The following is a 22,140-nucleotide window of genomic DNA, read 5'->3' as shown; positions in this document are numbered from 1 at the left end:
AATGGGGGTTCCCTCTCCAACTCTTTGTTCCTCAGATCCACCTCCTTAATACGGGGCACCAAGTGGAGCTCCTCGGCCGTCATGCCAGCCTTAATGATGGGATCCATGTGAGGTGGGGAACGTGGCATCACTTTGTCCTCCACATCTTCCCCAGTAGCCACATGACACTCAGGAAACACACTCAGTTACGACCCCGCCCAGGAGGAAACCCAGTCGCAACAGGATACATGAGTCTCCCCTTTTCTCAGCTCCCAAGAACAACCAGCAACAAACAATTTACAGACTGGATTTATTCTTTATTTCAACTTTCAGCTTCTTCACACATTACATTTTTATGGCTTTATACATATATAAGAGATTTAAATGTATATAGACATGTATAAGAAAGACATGTGATGAGAGCTGCAGAACAAACCCTCAGAGGGACTCGATCAGGACACTCTCCAATGGAACTGCTAGTTCAGATCATGAAAATCAAAAAGAACAGAAACGTACGCAGCAGCAGATAAATATGCCCATTCATTAAATATGTAAATACAATGAGGACGAGTGGATTCACACTTTACAGAGATGAGCAGTAATTAAAAACAAACCAGGTTCCACATTTACAATGTGACCAAACATCCCATAACACTGATGCTCTGTAAATCCAACCAGAGTGCAGTTGATCTGTTGGACATGTTGACGCTCTGAGTTCATTGATCATTTCATCAGTAAAGTCTGTTCAGTGACTCTTGTTCAGTGATTTCATGGACACACAATCAGTTTGTTTCACCTCCATCTCACATGTGGAAAAGAAAAGAACAAATAATCAGCTCATTGATGAGGATCAGGATCAAATCAGGTTCTAAAACATCACAGAACCTGATTTCTACATTGATTTAGAAAACAACAGCAACATTAGTTCTTTCAAACACATTCATGTCAGTGTAATTATAGATTTCTGTCTTTACAAAGTGAGAACTAAATATGTGTGATAAAGGAAGGTCAGTGTTTGATTGACAGCTGATCTCTGTGCGGAGCAGAAACATCACCACGACGAACTTTGATCAACAAACATGGAGACAAAAGAAGTTAAAGATTTAAACACAGAATCTAAATCACTGCTTTTAATGACTCGAGTCTATTTAAGTTTGCACAACTCCGCTGTGTCTCCATAACAACTAACCCTGACTCCAGCATAGAGAGGCTGAGTGAATGTGGTCTGGACTCTGTGGAGGAGAGTCATGGTGTCAGAGACTCTGTAGAAGGACAGAACACCTGCACGGTGATCCAGGTACACTCCTACTCTGGAGGACTGAGGACCTGACACTGGAGTGTTGATGCTGTTGTAATAAAATTCATATCTGTTTTCATAACAATATAATGACCAAGATTTATCATTGAATCCAAATCTACATTCATCTGAGCTTCCTGCTCTGCTGATATTCTTGTATGTGACTGCTACACCAACTGCTCTCACCCCCACCCCCACCTCCACCTCCCAGTAACAACGTCCAGTCAGACTCTCTCTACTCAGGACCTGACGCCAATCAGTGAATCTGTCTGGGTGATTAGAATAAGACTGTTCTTCTCTCATACCTGTTACTTTTCTGTTTCCCTCAGATAATAGCAGACGTCTGTGTGCTGTGTTTGGATCCAGTGTGATTTCGTGTGAATATTTTAAGAAGTCAGCTCTGGTCTCTGGCTCTGGTTGTGGCAGTAAAACATCCACTTGAGACACAATCTGTAAAATCTTTGTCCCTGTCTCACTCAGAATGTCCTGTAGTCGACCTCTGACCTGGGACACAGCTGCTGTCACGTCCTCAAAGTTCCTCAGAGGACGGATCCTGATGCTGGATGAGTGTGTAGATTCACTGAGTGACAGTGAGGGGTAGTTGTGTAGAAACTGGATGTGATCCTCTGTGTCTGAGAGCTGCTTCAGTTCATGGTCTTTCCTCTTCAGCTCAGTGATCTCCTGCTCCAGTCTCTCCTGAAGCTCTCTGACTCGACTCACTTCAGTTTCCTGCTGGGATCTGATCTGCTGCTTCACATCAGAGCTTCTTTTCTCCAGCAGACGGATCAGCTCAGTGAAGATCTTCTCACTGTCCTCCACTGCTTTATCAGCAGAGCCATTGACGGCCTCCTCCTCCTGTTGAAGCAGCTTCACATCTTTCTCTGTGTCCTGGAGTCTCTGCTGGATTGTTTGTCTCCTCAGCCCGAGCTCTCTCTGCCTCTCAGTCCTTTCTGCTGCAGCTGACACTGTGTCATGGTCTTTATGTTCATCCATAGAGCAGAGATAACAGATACACTGCTGATCAGTGCGGCAGAATATCTTCATCACCTCGTCGTGACGAGAGCAGATGTTCTGCTGGAGCTTCTCTGAGGGCTCCACCAGCTTGTGCTTCTTCAATGGAGCTGACTGAAGATGAGGCTGGAGGTGTTTTTCACAATAAGAGGCCAAACAAACCAAACAGGACTTGAGAGCTTTCAGTTTTCTCCCAGTGCAGACATCACAGGCAACATCTTCAGGTCCAGCATAGCAGTGATCAGCAGGAGCAGCTTGGAGTCCAGTCTTCTTCAGCTCCTCCACTAAATCAGCTAACATGGTGTTTTTCCCCAGGACAGGCCTCGGTGTGAAGGTCTGTCTACACTGAGGGCAGCTGTAGCTTCCTCTCTCATCCTCTTTGTCCCAGTGGGTGTTAATACAGCTCATACAGTAGCTGTGTCCACAGACAGTAGTCACCGGATCCTTCAGTAGATCCAAACAGATCGAACAGCAGAATCTTTCTCTGTCCAGTTGATTTTCTTGCTGTGCCATTTCAGCTGGTGTCAGAGACTGTAGAACAGTTTGACTCCCTCTGAGCAGAAACAGATCTCTGCTCCTCCCCCTCTCGTTCACTCCCTGCAGTGACTCATCTCCCACAGTTCACAGCTTGTTGTTCACTGGTCCTTACACTTACACACCTGTGAAGGGAGGAGACACAGACACATCCTGACTGGGAGGAGCTGGTTGTGTCTGAGGAAGAAGTTGTTGGTTTTTCAGGATTTACTGCTTTTCACTACGATGAGCTGTTGGAGAGTTTTTTATCTGTGTTATCACATTTCAAAGTGAATAGTTGCTCTGGGAACTGTCACATTCAGCTCACAACAGCACAGGTTGTAAGATTCACATTTTTCAAAGTTTCCAGAAAAGTTAACGAATCTTTTCAATGGAATAAAAACCAACTTACAAAGGGCTTCACAAATGAAAAACACAAGTAAAAATACATTAAAACACACGTATGAAAGAGTAAAAGTATAAAAACACTACAGGTGACAGAAATGTAATCATGACCACACTTTAAAAACTAGAATTAGATCAAATCGTGGTACGATAACAGTACGTTTGAAGGTTGGATTTAAAGGAAGCTTCTGACTCAGCCTGCTATATTTCCTCAGGTTGTTTCAGAGTCTCAGACTCTTATTTCTAAAACTCTGTCCCCCTCAGTGTTAAGCTGAGCTGTTACAACAGCACATGCTGGACCTGATGTCCAAGGACAACCTGATCGTGCCCATCCTGGAGGAGGAGGTGCAGAACACGTCATCAGCCGGGGAGAGCGAGGCCTGAGATGCAGCTGCTGCCATAAGGGAGTCATGTGAAAACATAATATCTACACATTACAGAGGAGACGCATTCACACACACACACACGAATATATATGTGTACACATTACACACACTACAGTGTATTAAGGCTCCTGTCCAGTAACACTGTTCATGTCCCTCCTCCCCTGTCACCTGTGTCTATCTCAAAGGACGTGAAGTTAAAGAGCGGGAGCAGAGTTCAGTCACTTCTGCAGGACGACATATTTTCAGTTTCACTCTCTGTTCCTTCAGATTCAGGCCGTGTCTCTGGAAACATCTCCGCTCCAACACCTCTCCTCTGTCTTTATTCTTCTTTAAGCAGCTGGATTTGCAAAAAAAACCAAAACTACGTAACCATGGTGACCTGTATTGTTGACGAAGGCACACACACTGACAGCCCCCCCCTCTCTTTCTCTTAATCCACTGTCATATTTTCAGATGGTGCTTCACTTTCTGTGTCTGCTTCTGTTCTGTTTGCTTGTGTTGCCTACCAGCCTGTTTTTGGGGGTGTCCCATGAAACGGATCTCTAAATTAGCCGGCTCACGTAATAATGCTATTCAAACACTTTGTAGGTGTGTGGCTTGTGTGGTAGTGAACAAAGAAAACCTTTCTCTCTCTCTCTCTAGCTTCGTACGTGTACTAGCAGTCAGGTGTTCTGTCTCCTCGGTCTCCGAGGCGACGTCTCGGAGTGTGTAGGAGGCTTTTGGCTAACTCTGATCCTGCTCTGTGACATGCCCCCGTTTAATACCGTGTGAAATGTGCCTGATACTCCGCTTCCCTTGACTCGACGCTGCTGTACGCCGGTTTCTACCAATCGAAACATTCGACCAGTAAATGCCTCGAGGAAGTTCTGACTATCGGCAACATTTAAGTATCTGAGCACAACCTCCCGTCTTTTACCCCCTCCCTCATTAAGTTATTTTGTGGGAGGAGTCTTGTCAGTCCAACCCACTTTTTTTTTTTTAATGGACTACAACATTTTGTTACTGTCGACATTTACATGATGTCTGTTAATAAAAAAGACCTATTATTCAGACTGGTGGTTTTTATATTACTGAGGTTACATCCACACTTTATCTCCAAACATTTGTGTGAATGTACGGAAACAAACTGACGTGAAACTTAAAGTTAAACTTGAAAAATAAAAGAGGCAAAATGTACAAAGTCAACATTAATACTGACATTTATTAAACCTGATGATGAATACATCATATACATATAACCATGGTCACATAACCACTTTGAACCCGTCACTCACTGGAAAATCTCAAATATACTTTAACTGGACAGAAAATCTAATTATTCTGATTGTAAAATAATCATTTAAAAAATTTTAAAAACCAAAGTAGTTTTCAAATAGGATCAATCAGTGTTTTTTGGTCACATGATTAACAGTTGATTGAATATCATCGTATGAAACATCTGACGACTTCAATGATGAATTATTAGCTGCAGCTTCCTCTCTAAAATAAAGTAACGTGCATCACAATTAGTTCAAACCCAAATTTGCAGTTGAGTGAAAATGTCTTTAGATATTTACGTCGTCCTCTAACCAGAAGGTTGGCGGCTCGATCCCAGTCTTCCCATCTGCATGCCGATATGTTCTTGGGCAAGATGCTGAACCCCAGATTGCCCCTCATAGAATGAAAAGTGCTGCCCATAGATGCACTGTATGAATGTGTCTGTCAACGGGGGAATGTGAAACTGAACTGTAAAGCGCTTTGAGTTGTCATCAAGACTAAAAAAGCGCTATATAAATACAAAACATTTATTGTGGGGATCATTCTGCCAAGCGAAATGCTAATTGTGGGATTTTTTTGGTTGTAATTTGCTGATATAGTCCAGTTATAAAACACTTCACGTTTCCAGACCCTACAGAAAGAGATGATGTGACAAATCAGACATTCTATTTTTTAATGATATCCCCAAACTTGGGTCTGGACAGTTTCTGGAGTTTACTTTTCATATATGCAAAACACAGCAGGATATTATCCAGGTCAGATGTGTTCACAACAGCAACAGGGATCAGAACATTATTGAAAATATCCAGGTGAGCGGTGGCTCTGCGTAGAGCAGCAGGAGGCAGGACATGAAGGATGACGTGGTTTTTTTTATGAGCCCATAGACACCGAAGTTGGCCCCTATTGCTAAATGCTCTTGAATCTTGTCTTTCTTTCCAAGTTTACAACTTCATTTGTGTTTTCTACATGTATGGTTCCTCATTTTAATCCTGGGATATTTATATTGTTCCAATTTTACGTCTGTCGCCTGTTACAGACGTCATCAACACGCTCACCCGCTATCTTTTCCAGCTGTATTTTCACAAGGACTAACTTAGGGTCTGGGAGGAAAAGTTCCAGAAAATGTCTGGAACAACAGACGAGTACATTTGCTTTCTCAAACACAGCCCCTTGGAAAGATTTCAGGAAAATGTCTGGATTCCAGTGCATGTCTGAAACACTCGTATGAGTGTTTAGCTGCTTTCACATACAGACCAGAACTGGAAGCAGTTTGTTAAATAAATCTTCATTTTATTCTACTATTATTGTATTGTTATATGCAGATTTCTGCATTTTCATTGAAATGAAGATAAAATCCATTGCTGCTGCTTCTTTGTTCGGTTTATTGGTAGGTGTCAGTCAACCAATGTCAAGGTGCATACTACTACTTTGCATTTATCACATAGGGCAATAAGAGATACCATGTGATAAATGCAATAGAATTAGTTGAACCAACAAGGTGGTCAAGGTGTATATTACCACATGGCTTTCAACTAAAGGCCAGACTGAAGGCCGTTGGCTATGACCTTTAACATGCCTTTGATGAGTGGTGGTAATATCCTAAGATGTTGGTTGCCACTCGCCTACAAACCAAACTAAGAAGAGGATTAATTAAGAAGAGCTTGTAAGACTTGCAATAAATAGATACGATTTTAGTTTCTGAGTTTCTTAGAAGATTCAGCTTCACAATGGATACATCTACTGAATTGGAGCTACCCGACATAACAGTCAAAGCTATTCAGCCGCACATTGATAATGTCTTCACCAAGCTTACTGCGGACGAGTGGAGGCAGTTAAAATTAGGGGCACCGAACAATGCCACAAAGTTTCTGTTGGCAGAACTTGTGATGAACATGACATCGACTGTGTCCTCCAAACTGCTAACGACTCTTGGATATGACGGCATGTCCGTGACTGTAGAAAAGGTCTTGTCCAGTCTGGAAGACGCACTCTGCCACAGTTTAGCACCGGGCAGCTCAACCAGCTCTGAGAGTTTGGATCAATTCACAGAGTTGTTTGCAGAGGAGGTGACAGAGAGGGTCAACGCCAGCCTGCATTCCAACTCCACCAGCACAGAATCCGCTGGACCGCCACAGTGTCACCAGACCATACCCAACAAACTCGAGAAAATGGTCAGTTGTCTTTGCAAAGTGTTGAAGAAATCTGCTTGTGACATCGAGGGCTCGTTCAAGCCAAGACTGCATAGTCAAAGGACATTTGATCTTTTAAACAAGCTTCCTCGGGGTAAAACAACCTCAACCTCTTCAGACAGTGACAGAGCATCATCCTCAGAATCATCAGTCCGCAGCAGTGACTATAGGACAAGTGAGGCCGTCCAGGAAATCATCGGGAAGGAGGTGAGCGACATCATCGAGCCCCTTGTGGACGAAATGTCAGAATCTGACCTGAGTGGGCTGATATCTGAATCTTCTCTGGAGTTTAAAGCTGCTGCAGATGAAATCTATCAGATAATTAGTGAAGAGGAGAGCGTCAGATCATCTGATTCGAGTAGAGGCTCCAAATCCTCAAAGAGCCACAAGAAGTTTTGGAAAGGAGTGGGGAAGAGGATCAAGAAGCTTTTTGCAAAGTGTTTGGCCACAGCATCGATGCTCAAGATGGGGACACAAGTCAGGAAGAAGTTCAGTAAGGAGACCCAAGTCCAGAGCAGTGAGTCAGTCAAGTCTCTGATGGATAGTGTGGAGTCTCTGCTTCTGACAGAGACCAAGGACAGAGTTTCACCTGCAAACGCCCCCGTCCTTACCGATGTCCTCTATAGGTACGTCACAACTGACCCTTTAGTGGCGAGTCCAGCTGAAGTGACGAAAGTGTCTGTTCCTAAGTCCCACAAACGGATGTACGCGGACATAAAGGAGAGAGTGATGAATTTCCTGCCATTGATGAACTGGTGGTTCTCAAAACAGGCCGGTGACTACACCAAGAGGGTGACCTCCGCTTTAATGGAGATTGAGCCCATCGTAGGATCTCCGGTCTCAGAGATCAACAGTGCAACAGAACGGGCAGAGCCCCGCAAAAAGATGTATGTCAATCTCGTCATTGACCAGTTCGTCACTCGAGTGTTTGCAAAGTCCAAAGTGAACTTGTTCTGTGACGAATCAATACACCTCACTCAATACCTGTTTGAAAAAACATGGGCCGAAGTCCAGGACATTGACTTAGACACGTCCCCAGATATAATCAATGTCCTCCACAAGGCGGTGTTCAAGGACCTGTGTAAGATGTGGGACTGTCCGGAAACGCTGCTGCTTTCCATTTATGGAAAAGAACCAGAGGTCGAGAAAAGAATCGCCGCCTCTATGGAAAGCCACATGTCCAAAAAACCCGGCAGAATGTCCAGATTCTTCTCCTCTTTGAGCAGATTCTTTAAACGGTAGAAATGCTATTGCTCTAAATGAGGACGAACATACGTGTCTTCTGCTGAAGGGGTGTGGATTCACTCTGGGAGCTCCAGTTTACCACATCCAAACAAAAAAAAAAGTCTGCATGAAATGTTTTCTGTAACCATTTTCTGTCACAACTGTTAGAAAAGAATAAAAAAATCACAGTCACAGAAGTTGTCCTCTTGGTGTGAAAGCAGCCAGTGTGTGAGGAGGACCATGCAGGAAAGAGGGGGGGAGAAGGGGGAGCACGGGGGGGGGGGGGTCTGCTTCATTAGAACCGAGCTTTGGTCCCATGAGCTCTTTTCGCGCGCGTGTGTGTGTGTGTGTGTGTGTGTGTGTGTGTGTGTGTGTGTGTCACACCCTCTGCCCAGTGGTCGTAGCTATTTCCTTTAAATTCCTGAACCTTGATTTCAGAGTGCAGATACAAACAGTGTTTTGACGTGGAGCCTGAACACTGAACTTTCACATACACAACAACAAAGAGTGAGGCGGACACGCCCACCAACTCCCTGCAACAACTCCACACACTGGACCAACAGTAGCTTTCCATCCACAGACCTCTCTGCCAGTACTCATGAAGAAATGTGGGTTTGTTTTAACAGCAGCTTCTCTACTCTACTCAAACATGTGCCCATCACAACAACACACACACTTCCTGATCTCTGATCTGTTTTTTTATTTTAAGAAAAGTACAGCATGAAACACAACTCGTCCAGATTTACTTTCTGTTTCTCGTTGTTGTGCTTACTTGAATTTAAGAGTTTGAGCCCAGGACCTCCTGCTGCGTTCTTCACGTGTGAAAGACGATCGCCAGAGAAAGTCTAGTCCCAAGTCTTCTTCTCCTTCTTTATTCGGTTTATTGGCAGGTGACAACCAACGTCAAGGTGCATTACCGCCCTCTACTGTGTGTGTCAATATCCTACTTCCTCTTCTTCCCCATTCGGTAGCGTATCTCTTATTACCCTTGATATTTGATAGCTTCTCCTTCGTTCAGTTGAGTGGCGGGTGACAACCTCCTGTGTTGGAGTGTATATCAGAGTTATCTAGCTCATATTAAATCAGTTTGTCCAATCCTGTCTCCCTCAGCTAATGGAACATACTCCCTATTCCAAAGGTAACTACTATTTCCAAGCTTAGTTCTTCCTCTCTGCTTTGCACTTTTCCTCTTGAGCTTTACTCGTTCTCGAACACACTTATTAAAGTGAAGCATTACATGCTCAACTGACTCTTCTATAAAATATTTTGTGCGGGGGGGTTCAACACACAGTGGAAGGCGGTAATGCACCTTGACGTTGGTTGCTACCCGCCAATAAACCAAACAGAGAAGAAGAAGAGGCTCGGACATCCTCCGCAATTCATGACTGAAAACGCCCTTAAAATAGCAATGCCTTTGAACAAGAGGCTGGGCTTTCTATTAGAGTCACAATCTTTTGGTGGCTTTGATCTACAACATTATTTGAGATCTTTAAAATTGTCTTTGGTTCTTTATCATGTGTTTGATGTGTCTATATGACTCATGGTTGGAAGAAGATACCCTTCATGTTCCATATCAAGGGCGTTTTGTACTACCTGGTCAGCAGCGCTAAGTGGAAAGACACGGATCGAATAGACCAGAACCCAGATATGGAGGAGACTGCAGTACAGACATTCACCATGGATACATCTGATGCATTGGAGCTTCCCAGCATGACAGTTGAAACTATTCGCATGCAGATTGAGGATCTTTATAGCAAGTTGACTGCGGAGCAGTGGGAACTGTTAAAATCAGAAACACCAGACAACATCACAAGGTTTCTGTTGGCAGAACTTTTTCTGAACATGACTTTGTCTGTGTCCTCAGACCTGATCACAGCACATGGACACAACGACTTTCCCTTTACTGCGGAGAGTATCCAGTCCAGTCTGGGAGACGCTCTCCGTCAGAGTTTAGCACCGGGCAGCTTAAAAAAGTCTGTGAGTTTGGATCAACTCACTGAGTTGGTTGCAGAGGAGATAACAGAGAGGGTCAATTACCGCCGGTCTGAGTGCTCCACCAGCGGACGCTCCACCAGCGGACGCTCCACCAGCGGATGCTCCACCAGCGGTTGCTCCACCAGACTGCCACAGTGTCACCAGACCACAGCCAACAAACTTGAGAAAATGGTCAATTGTGTTTGCAAAGTGTTGAAGAAATCTGCCGGCGACATCGAGGGCTCGTTCAAGCCGAAACTACGCAGTGAAAAGACATTTGAGCTGATAAACGAGTTCCCTAGGGGGAAACCAATCTCTTCAAGCACTGACTCTTCATCAAGCAGTTCTCGCTCTGACAGACGAACATCCTCAGAATCATCAGTCCGCAGCAGTGACTATAGGACAAGTGAGGCCGTCCAGGAAATCATCGGGAAGGAGGTGAGCGACATCATCGAGCCCCTTGTGGACGAAATGTCAGAATCTGACCTGAGTGGGCTGATATCTGAATCTTCTCTGGAGTTTAAAGCTGCTGCAGATGAAATCTATCAGATAATTAGTGAAGAGGAGAGCGTCAGATCATCTGATTCGAGTAGAGGCTCCAAATCCTCAAAGAGCCACAAGAAGTTTTGGAAAGGAGTGGGGAAGAGGATCAAGAAGCTTTTTGCAAAGTTTTTGGCCACAGCATCGATGCTCAAGATGGGGACACAAGTCAGGAAGAAGTTCAGTAAGGAGACCCAAGTCCAGAGCAGTGAGTCAGTCAAGTCTCTGATGGATAGTGTGGAGTCTCTGCTTCTGACAGAGACCAAGGACAGAGTTTCACCTGCAAACGCCCCCGTCCTTACCGATGTCCTCTATAGGTACGTCACAACTGACCCTTTAGTGGCGAGTCCAGCTGAAGTGACGAAAGTGTCTGTTCCTAAGTCCCACAAACGGATGTACGCGGACATAAAGGAGAGAGTGATGAATTTCCTGCCATTGATGAACTGGTGGTTCTCAAAACAGGCCGGTGACTACACCAAGAGGGTGACCTCCGCTTTAATGGAGATTGAGCCCATCGTAGGATCTCCGGTCTCAGAGATCAACAGTGCAACGGAACGGGCAGAGCCCCGCAAAAAGATGTATGTCAATCTCGTCATTGACCAGTTCGTCACTCGAGTGTTTGCAAAGTCCAAAGTGAACTTGTTCTGTGACGAATCAATACACCTCACTCAATACCTGTTTGAAAAAACATGGGCCGAAGTCCAGGACATTGACTTAGACATGTCCCCAGATATAATCAATGTCCTCCACAAGGCCGTGTTCAAGGACCTGTGTAAGATGTGGGACTGTCCGGAAACGCTGCTGCTTTCCATTTATGGAAAAGAACCAGAGGTCGAGAAAAGAATCGCCGCCTCTATGGAAAGCCACATGTCCAAAAAACCCGGCAGAATGTCCAGATTCTTCTCCTCTTTGAGCAGATTCTTTAAACGGTAGAAATGCTATTGCTCTAAATGAGGACGCGCATATATGTGTCTTCTGCTGAAGGGGTGTGGATTCACTCTGGGAGCTCCAGTTTACCACATCCAAACAAAACAAAAAAGTGCATGAAATGTTTTCTGTAACCATTTTCTGTCACAACTGTTAAAAAATAATAAAAAAAATACTCCACTTAGTTGTGTCTGTTCTACGGATGTTTCACTAGATGAACAAATTATTAAGACACTAGTTTGGTTTGTTCCTTTGATGTATCAGCCATCTTTAAGAATATTTGTCATGTGCACAACAGTTACATGCAGATACAAATTCTTGGGTCACAGGCTCCCTTCTAGCCGTGCTCAAAAATATTCAGAAAGAAAACCACACAAGCAAAAATAGAATATAAAAGGTGAGGGGTGTTCAGCTGCATTATGACACTTCACCACTAGTTGTCACTAAATTCTAAACACTGAACCTTTAAGGCTCGTGTGCTGCACCTAAGCCAAAGGAAAAACTTTTTTTTTATAGCATGAGAGCCCTGATATAAACGTGTATGAATAAAGACATGGTAAAATAGAAATTACTTTATTTATAGATGGTAGCAAAACCTTATTTTAAACAGGCCTCAGCGTAAAGACTAGAACGGGAATTGATAAGCTCCACCACCAAATATGTTGCACACACCCACGCGTGTTTCTGGAAAATGTCCGAAAAATTTGGTCCAGACACAGTTTGTCTTTTGCCTGTGAAGCAGCAGCAGCAGGTTGTGGGGTCCGACTCGTTCACAACAACAGGAACATGTGTGAACATCCAGGCGAGGGGCGGAGCCTGTAGAGCAGCAGGAGGCCGGACATGACGTATAAACTCTGCTGTGGAAAGATCAGTGTTGTTGTTTACAGCTCATCCACACCGGCGTCGGCCCTCAGCACCATAAGCTCTGGATCTCCTCGTCTTTCCAAGTTGACGTCTTCGTCTTCTACGTGTTAGGCTCCTCTTCTTCATCCTGAGATATTTGTGTTCTTCCAGTTTCAATCTGTCATGTGTTAATAACGTAAGCAACACGCCCACTTGCTAGCAGCTGTTTTCCTGCTGTATTCTCACATGGACTCACTCTTGACAGTTTTCTAGGGGCTGGCAGGAAAGGTTTCGGGAAATGTCCTCAGCAGCTCACTTGGACATTTGTGCTTTCTTACATTTTTCTTACTGGAAAATGTCGGGGAAATTTCAGTGCATATTTGAAAGCAGATTTAAAGTGTCAACCAGGCAGAATGGTGAAGAATCAGGATGCAGTTTCATAGCTGTGATCTGTGTGTGTGTGTGTTTGTCTCTGTGCAGAACGAGACGTTCCTGTGTCACCGGTTCACACGCTTCGTCATGATGATACAGACTTACAGCAAAGTTAATGGAGTTCTGAAGAAGAAAAATGACAAAGAGCAAAGGAACCATGTCAACAACTGTTCAGCTTCTATCAAAGAAAGTGATAAACTGCTCAAACTGTTTCTATATAATACAAGTGACACCAAAGTTCTTTCTGTTCTGAAACAGTTGGATAAAGTTTGTCTGTGACGGAGCAAAGAATCGATCCCTGTCGTCAGGAACCTGATCCTGAGTGTTTTTACCGTTTACTGCTTTAACTCTGCAGAAATTACGAAACCTCTTCAAGCAGCAAAGTTTGTTTTGTGGGTTAAACCTCGGACAAATTTGGTGTCAAGAAGTTTTGATCAAGTCTGGATTCAAACTGTACGACCCAGGACCGTCTGTCCGTGAGGTGACGACGTGAAACACTGAAGCAACACGACAAACTCGTTGTGAGGTTTCATCCTCATGAAAATCAACAGCACGATAAACGGAACGACCTCAAGTCCACAACATCACAATATCTCCAATATATGGCTTGTGTGTCAGGACTCAACTCAACGTCTTCACCCTGAAACTTCACCAAACCATTATTTCTCCACTTCTTTAAATCTGTGTGACGAACTCTCTTCATCCACTGAGATCACAAACAAGATCTGGGTTTTGAAAATCAGCCAGTGGAAGAAAACTTTGCTCATTTGTCTGCGATGAAGCTGTTTTAGTGCAGAAAAGCTGCAAAGACAGAGACTGAACATGAAAACTGAGGTTTGTGGAGTTTCAGGAGGAAACTGCCTCAGTTATTCTCTCACAGGAGTTTCACTTTGTCTCCATCAGCTTTGAATGAGATCCTGGAATGAAGACAAAAGAACAGACTGGATCTATTCTTTATTTCAACTTTCAGCTTCTTCACACATTACATTTGTATTGCTTTATACATCTGTTGGACATGTTGACGCTCTGAGTTCATTGATCATTTCATCAGTAAAGTCTGTTCAGTGACTCTTGTTCAGTGATTTCATGGACACACAATCAGTTTGTTTCACCTCCATCTCACATGAGGAAAAGACAAGAACAAATAATCAGCTCATTGATGAGGATCAGGTTCAACACAGGTTCTAAAACATCACAGAACCTGATTTCTACATTGATTTAGAAAACAACAGCAACATTAGATCTTTCAAAACACATTCATGTCAGTGTAATTATAGATTTCTGTCTTTACAAAGTGAGAACTAAATATGTGTGATAAAGGAAGGTCAGTGTTTGATTGACAGCTGATCTCTGTGCGGAGCAGAAACGTCACCACGAAGAACTTTGATCAACAAACATGGAGACAAAAGAAGTTTAAGATTTACACACAGAATCTAAATCACTGTTTTTAATGACTCGAGTCTATTTGAGTTTACAGAACTCAGCTGTGTCTCCAGGATAATAAACCCTAACTCCAGCATAGAGAGGCTGAGTGAATGTGGTCTGGACTCTGTGGAGGAGAGTCATGGTGTCAGAGACTCTGTAGAAGGACAGAACACCTGCATGGTGATCCAGGTACACTCCTACTCTGGAGGACCGAGGACCTGACACTGGAGTCTTGATGCTGATGTAATAAAAGTTATAACTGTTTTCATGACAAGATAATGACCAAGATTTATCATTGAATCCAAATCCACATTCACCTGAGTTTCCTGCTCTGCTGATATTCTTGTATGTGACTGCTACACCAACTGCTGTCCCCCCCACCTCCACCTCCACCTCCCAGTAACAACGTCCAGTCAGACTCTCTCTACTCAGGACCTGAGGCCAAACAGTGAATCTGTCTGGGTGATTAGAATAAGACTGTTCTACTCTCATAAATGTTACTTTTCTGTTTCCCTCAGATAATAACAGATGTCTGTGTGCTGTGTTTGGATCCAGTGTGATTTCCTGTGAATATTTTAAGAAGTCAGCTCTGGTCTCTGGCTCTGGTTGTGGCAGTAAAACATCCACTTGAGACACAATCTGTAAAATCTCTGTCCCTGTCTCACTCAGAATGTCCTGTAGTCGACCTCTGACCTGTGACACAGCTGGTGTCACGTCCTCAAAGTACCTCAGAGGACGGATCCTGATGCTGGATGAGTGTGTAGATTCACTGAGTGGTGACAGTGAGGGGTAGTTGTGTAGAAACTGGTTGTGATCCTCTGTGTCTGAGAGCTGCTTCAGTTCATGGTCTTTCCTCTTCAGCTCAGTGATCTCCTGCTCCAGTCTCTCCTGAAGCTCTCCTTCTCGACTCACTTCAGTTTCCTGCTGGGATCTGATCTGCTGCTTCACATCAGAGCTTCTTTTCTCCATCAGACGGATCAGCTCAGTGAAGATCTTCTCACTGTCCTCCACTGCTTTATCAGCTGAGCCATTGACGGCCTCCTCCTCCTGTTGAAGCAGCTTCACATCTTTCTCTGTGTCCTGGAGTCTCTGCTGGATTGTTTGTCTCCTCAGCCCGAGCTCTCTCTGCCTCTCAGTCCTTTCTGCTGCAGCTGACACTGTGTCGTGGTCTTTATGTTCATCCACAGAGCAGAGATAACAGATACACTGCTGATCAGTGCGGCAGAACATCTTCATCACCTCATCGTGACGAGAGCAGATGTTCTCCTGGAGCTTCTCCGAGGGCTCCACCAGCTTGTGCTTCTTAAATGGAGCTGACTGAAGATGAGGCTTGAGGTGTTTTTCACAATAAGAGGCCAAACAATTCAAACAGGACTTGAGAGCTTTCAGTTTTCTCCCAGTGCAGAAATCACAGGCCACATCTTCAGGTCCAGCATAGCAGTGATCAGCAGGAGCAGCTTGGAGTCCAGTCTTCTTCAGCTCCTCCACTAAATCAGCTAACATGGTGTTTTTCCCCAGGACAGGCCTCGGTGTGAAGGTCTGTCTACACTGAGGGCAGCTGTAGCTTCCTCTCTCCTCCCCATTGTCCCAGTGGGTGTTAATACAGCTCTTACAGTAGCTGTGTCCACAGACAGTAGTCACCGGATCCTTCAGCAGATGCAGACAGATCGAACAGCAGAATCTTTCTCTGTCCAGTTGATTTTCTTGCTGCGCCATTTCAGCTGGTGTCAGAGACTGTAGAACAGTTTCACTCCCTCTGAACAGAAACAGATCTCTGCTCCTCCCCCTCTCGTTCACTCCCTGCAGTGACTCATCTCCCACAGTTCACAGCTTGTTGTTCACTGGTCCTTACACTTACACACCTGTGAAGGGAGGAGACACATCCTGACTGGGAGGAGCTGGTTGTGTTTGAGGAAGAAGTTGTTGGTGTTTCAGGATTTACTGCATTTCACAGCGGCCTGTTCACACTTGGTGTTAAGAGGAGATTCAGTGAGAGGCAGAGTGTGTTATCCTTCATTCACAACACACAGTAACAATTAAAGTCAAATCAAATAGATGCATTTAATAATAATAAATCACTTCTTTATTTATAAAGCACATCTCAGAACAAATAAAGAAAAACTCGTAAAAATAACAAATAAAAACTCACTCATAGAAGAATGAAAAACTAAAAAAGTATAATAAATGTTAAGTTAAGGTTAAGGTCGTCTTTACTGTCCCCGAGGGGCCATTTGGTTTGCAAACAGTAGTCACACACAACCCATACACATCATAACAATACATACATACATAAAAAGAGCAATAAGAATCCATTAGTCCTTTGTTAAAATACTAAAATATATTAAAATGTGTGTGGGCCATACACCAGGGCTACAGCTGGTTTAAAAGTCCGACCGCTGAGGGAACTGGCGCCTCGGACTCCACTGGGTATTTTTGTCTTTCACATACAACTGCCCCATCACGGGACACAGATGAGGAAAACACATTCTAATGCGTCAAGGCAAATTCATCGGCCAACACTGCTGCTTGCGATAAGGTCGACACCTTTTGTACAACACAATATTTTCCGGCAAGCATTTCTTAAACTCCTCAAGAAGCACAAGTTCACGCAACTGAACAAAATCCTTAGTTTCAGTAGCCTGACACCATTTATCAAATAATCTGCTCTTTTCATGTGCAAACTCACCATAACTTTGGTCCACAGTTCTTCTACAGTTCCTAAATTTCTGGCGATAAGTCACAGGAACTAATTCATATGAAGGAAGAACGGTAGATTTTACCACCTCATAATCTAGGCTCTGGTCTAGAGTAAGACTATTACAGACTTCCTGCGCTTTACCTACTAATTTGCATTGCAACAATATTGGCCAAACATCCTTAGGCCAGCGTGAAGCAGATGCAATACGCTCAAATGCACAAAAGTAGGAATCAACCTCTGTTTCTCTAAACGGAGGAACAAGTGCCACATGTCTGCTGACATCAAAGCTATCCTGATGGAAGAGGGTGGGTGATGTTACCCGAATGGGGGTGGCAGACGCAAATGGGGGTTCCCTCTCCAACTCTTTGTTCCTCAGCTCCACCTCCTTAATACGGGGCACCAAGTGGAGCTCCTCGGCCGTCATGCCAGCCTTAATGATGGGATCCATGTGAGGTGGGGAACGTGGCATCACTTTGTCCTCCACATCTTCCCCAGTAGCCACATGACACTCAGGAAACACACCCTTCTACCCTAGTTTTTTAACCAACATTCATTTAAAATCTGCTTTTTTGCATTTAAAGGTACTTGTACCTCGAAAAGAATCGGCCACAATCCATAAATCTGCTTTTTTACATTTATCCCACTTTTTTACAGAGGGATCTGTGGCACAATCATCCAATTGAAACTCCATCCTATCAATATGAACAAAAAAAACTGGCAACCAGAAGAACACATGTATTATCTGCCACCACTTATCGAATGAAACGAAAATGCACCCAAAAAAAGAACCGGACGAAATCCCAATTCATGTTACGACCCCGCCCAGGAGAAAACCCAGTCGCAACAGGATACATGAGTCTCCCCTTTTCTCAGCTCCCAAGAACAACCAGCAACAAACAATTTACAGACTGGATTTATTCTTTATTTCAAATTTCAGCTTCTTCACACATTACATTTTTATGGCTTTTTACATATATAAGAGATTTAAATGTTTATAGACATGTATAAGAAACACATGTGATGAGAGCTGCAGAACAAACCCTCAGAGGGACTCGATCAGGACACTCTCCAGTGGAACTGCTAGTTCAGATCATGAAAATCAAAAAGAACAGAAACCTACGCAGCAGCAGATAAATATGCCCGTTCACTAAATATGTAAATACAATGAGGACGAGTGGATTCACACTTTACAGAGATGAGCCGTGATAAAAAAAAAACAGGTTCCACATTTACAATGTGACCAAACATCCCATAACACTGATGCTTTGTAAATCCAACCAGAGTGTAGTTGATCTGTTGGACATGTTGACGCTCTGAGTTCATTGATCATTTCATCAGTAAAGTCTGTTCAGTGACTCTTGTTCAGTGATTTCATGGACACACAATCAGTTTGTTTCACCTCCATCTCACATGTGGAAAAGAAAAGAACAAATAATCAGCTCATTGATGAGGATCAGGATCAATACAGGTTCTAAAACATCACACAACCTGATTTCTACATTGATTTAGAAAACAACAGCAGCATTAGTTCTTTCAAACACATTCATATCAGTGTAATTATAGATTTCTGTCTTTACAAAGTGAGAACTAAATATTTGTGATAAAGGAAGGTCAGTATTTGATTGACAGCTGATCTCTGTGCGGAGCAGAAACGTCACCACGACGAACTTTGATCAACAAAAATGGAGACAAAAGAAGTTAAAGATTTACACACAGAATCTAAATCACTGCTTTTAATGACTCAAGTCTATTTGAGTTTACACAACTCAGCTGTGGATTCATAATAATAAAACCTAACTCCAGCATAGAGAGGCTGAGTGAATGTTGTCTGGACTCTGTGGAGGAGAGTCATGGTGTCAGAGACTCTGTAGAAGGACAGAACACCTGCACGGTGATCCAGGTACACTCCTACTCTGGAGGACAGAGGACCTGACACTGGAGTCTTGATGCTGTTGTAATAAAAGTTATAACTGTTTACATCACAATATAATGACCAAGATTTATCATTGAATCCAAATTTACATTCATCTGAGTTTCCTGCTCTGCTGATATTCTTGTATGTGACTGCTACACCAACTGCTGTCCCCCCCACCTCCACCTCCCAGTAACCACGTCCAGTCAGACTCTCTCTACTCAGGACCTGAGGCCAAACAGTGAATCTGTCTGGGTGATAAGAATAAGACTGATCTTTACTCATAAATGTTACTTTTCTGTTTCCCTCAGATAATAACAGATCTTTGTGTGCTGTGTTTGGATCCAGTGTGATTTCCTGTGAATATTTTAAGAAGTCAGCTCTGGTCTCTGGCTCTGGCAGTAAAACATCCACTTGAGACACAATCTGTAAAATCTTTGTCTCTGTCTCACTCAGAATGTCCTGTAGTCGACCTCTGACCTGTGACACAGCTGGTGTCACGTCCTCAAAGTACCTCAGAGGACGGATCCTGATGCTGGATGAGTGTGTAGATTCACTGAGTGGTGACAGTGAGGGGTAGTTGTGTAGAAACTGGTTGTGATCCTCTGTGTCTGAGAGCTGCTTCAGTTCATGGTCTTTCCTCTTCAGCTCAGTGATCTCCTGCTCCAGTCTCTCCTGAAGCTCTCTGACTCGACTCACTTCAGTTTCCTGCTGGGATCTGATCTGCTGCTTCACATCAGAGCTTCTTTTCTCCAGCAGACGGATCAGCTCAGTGAAGATCTTCTCACTGTCCTCCACTGCTTTATCAGCAGAGCCATTGACGGCCTCCTCCTCCTGTTGAAGCAGCTTCACATCTTTCTCTCTGTCCTGGAGTCTCTGCTGGATTGTTTGTCTCCTCAGCCCGAGCTCTCTCTGCCTCTCAGTCATTTCTGCTGCAGCTGACACTGTGTCGTGGTCTTTATGTTCATCCATAGAGCAGAGATAACAGATACACTGCTGATCAGTGCGGCAGAACATCTTCATCACCTCGTCGTGACGAGAGCAGATGTTCTCCTGGAGCTTGTCCGAGGGCTCCACCAGCTTGTGCTTCTTAAATGGAGCTGACTGAAGATGAGGCTGGAGGTGTTTTTCACAATAAGAGGCCAAACAATTCAAACAGGACTTGAGAGCTTTCAGTTTTCTCCCAGTGCAGAAATCACAGGCCACATCTTCAGGTCCAGCATAGCAGTGATCAGCAGGAGCAGCTTGGAGTCCAGTCTTCTTCAGCTCCTCCACTAAATCAGCTAACATGGTGTTTTTCCTCAGGACAGGCCTCGGTGTGAAGGTCTGTCCACACTGAGGGCAGCTGTAGCTTCCTCTCTCCTCCTCTTTGTCCCAGTGGTTGTTAATACAGCTCATACAGTAGCTGTGTCCACAGACAGTAGTCACCGGATCCTTCAGTAGATCCAGACAGATCGAACAGCAGAATCTTTCTCTGTACAGTTGAATTTCTTGCTGCGCCATTTCAGCTGGTGTCAGAGACTGTAGAACAGGTTCACTTCCTCTGAGCAGAAACAGATCTCTGCTCCTCCCCCTCTCGTTCACTCCCTGCAGTGACTCATCTCCCACAGTTCACAGCTTGTTGTTCACTGGTTCTTACACTTACACGTCTGTGAAGGGAGGAGACACAGACACATCCTGACTGGGAGGAGCTGGTTGTGTTTGAGGAAGAAGTTGTTGGTTTTTCAGGATTTACTGCATTTCACAGCGGCCTGTTCACACTTGGTGTTAAGAGGAGCTTCAGTGAGAGGCAGAGTGTGTTATCCTTCATTCACAACATACAGTAACAATTAAAGTCAAATAAAATAGATGCATTTAATATTAATAAATCACATCTTTATTTATAAAGCACATCTCAGAACAAATAAAGAAAAACTCGTAAAAATAAGAAAAACAAACTCCCTCATAGAAGAATGAAAAACTAAAAAAGTATAATAAATGTTAAGTTAAGGTTAAGGTCGTCTTTACTGTTCCCGAGGGGCCATTTGGTTTGCAAACAGTAGTCACACACAACCCATACACATCATAACAATACATAAATACATAAAAAGAGCATTAAGAATCCATTAGTCCTTTGTTAAACTACTAATGTTGTGCAATAATGCATTAAACGTGATACCATTAAATGTATTTAAAATATTAATATTAAATAATAACTTTAATTGATTAAAGTTACCTCGGGGCACCACCCTTCAAAGGAAAGGGAAAGATTGCCAATTTATTGATTAAGTCTCATAAAAGTACTAACTACAAATTTGGAACTCTGATTAACAATTAAATTAATAACTATAACCAAAATTACCATATAGATAGTTAGCTAAGTTGAAGGATATAGAGTTCTTGACAGTGTAGAGGTTGGCGAAATTCACTTATGCAACATTAATGAAAAAACATTTGTGAAAAAAAAACATTTATTATGAATATAATAAAGTGTAAAAACACAAATTACTAACAGTGTACTTACTAAATAAAGATATGTATCTGAGTATGTGTGTGTGTTTGTCTGTGTGAGTCCGTGCTTCCAAAATGGCGGCTGGCCACTCTAAAGATAACGGACTCCCCCCTTCGGAATGTTTACGACATGTAGCGGGGGTCAGAGAGATAGGTGCTGCGATATGCGTCTCTCTGTGTGTGTTGGTGCCAAGTTAGAGAAAGAGTGTACAGTGAATGCAAAGAAAGACTGTGAAGAGCATAACAAACTAACATTAACTTTCAAATAAACTTGTAACCAAAATATCACAACAACACAAATCAAACTTATAAACATCACACGGAATCGAATAAACAGTCTTTGCTTAGCCTAGTATAATTATTAAGCCCCAAGTTGTGTTACTCGTCCATGGAAAGGGAAAAAAGAGTTGCTGTGCTGTTCGAAGTTCTGTGAAGTCGTCTTGCTGGTTTTGTGGCTCCTGCCTTTGTGGTTCTGTTGGGCTGTGCAGCTCAGTGGCTGTTCGAAGTTCTCCGGCAGGACATCGCGTCGCTGCTTGAAGGTTGATAGAGCTTGGATTGGGAGGAGGTTTCCTTGTTGAGATGTGCTGCAAGCTGCACCTCTCCTCCATGAAGTTGATTTGAGTTGAAAGAGTGAGCTG

The 22,140-nt window shown here is 43.5% G+C and overlaps 2 protein-coding genes and 1 long non-coding RNA gene across 3 annotated transcripts in view; 1 reads left to right on the top strand and 2 right to left on the bottom strand.

Annotated features, from left to right (window-relative positions):
* The window catches only part of LOC117761391, a 20,702-nt gene extending 997 nt beyond the window's left edge, over positions 1 to 19,705 (top strand). The window contains exons 2-3 of the long non-coding RNA XR_004613823.1: positions 7,882 to 7,890; positions 19,694 to 19,705. This is a non-coding gene — a long non-coding RNA (uncharacterized LOC117761391). The remainder of the gene's footprint in view (positions 1 to 7,881; positions 7,891 to 19,693) is intronic.
* LOC117761387 (tripartite motif-containing protein 16-like) lies at positions 1,050 to 2,800 on the bottom strand. Its single transcript, XM_034585230.1, has one exon. The coding sequence runs from the start codon at positions 2,798 to 2,800 to the stop codon at positions 1,124 to 1,126; it is 1,677 nt and encodes a 558-aa protein (XP_034441121.1). The 3' UTR covers positions 1,050 to 1,123.
* Positions 13,990 to 20,515, bottom strand: LOC117761384 (tripartite motif-containing protein 16-like). The gene is made up of 3 exons (XM_034585226.1): positions 19,193 to 20,515; positions 14,432 to 14,795; positions 13,990 to 14,313 (listed from the first exon to the last, which is right to left on the bottom strand). Exons 1-2 carry the CDS (start codon positions 20,513 to 20,515, stop codon positions 14,439 to 14,441), a joined length of 1,680 nt encoding a protein of 559 aa, XP_034441117.1. The 3' UTR covers positions 13,990 to 14,313; positions 14,432 to 14,438.
* Between the last annotated feature and the right edge of the window lie 1,625 nt (positions 20,516 to 22,140).

The sequence above is a fragment of the Hippoglossus hippoglossus genome, chromosome 5 (genome assembly GCF_009819705.1).
Source record: "Hippoglossus hippoglossus isolate fHipHip1 chromosome 5, fHipHip1.pri, whole genome shotgun sequence".
NCBI classification, from domain to species: domain Eukaryota; kingdom Metazoa; phylum Chordata; class Actinopteri; order Pleuronectiformes; family Pleuronectidae; genus Hippoglossus; species Hippoglossus hippoglossus.
This window is presented reverse-complemented; position numbering and strand designations above follow the sequence as displayed.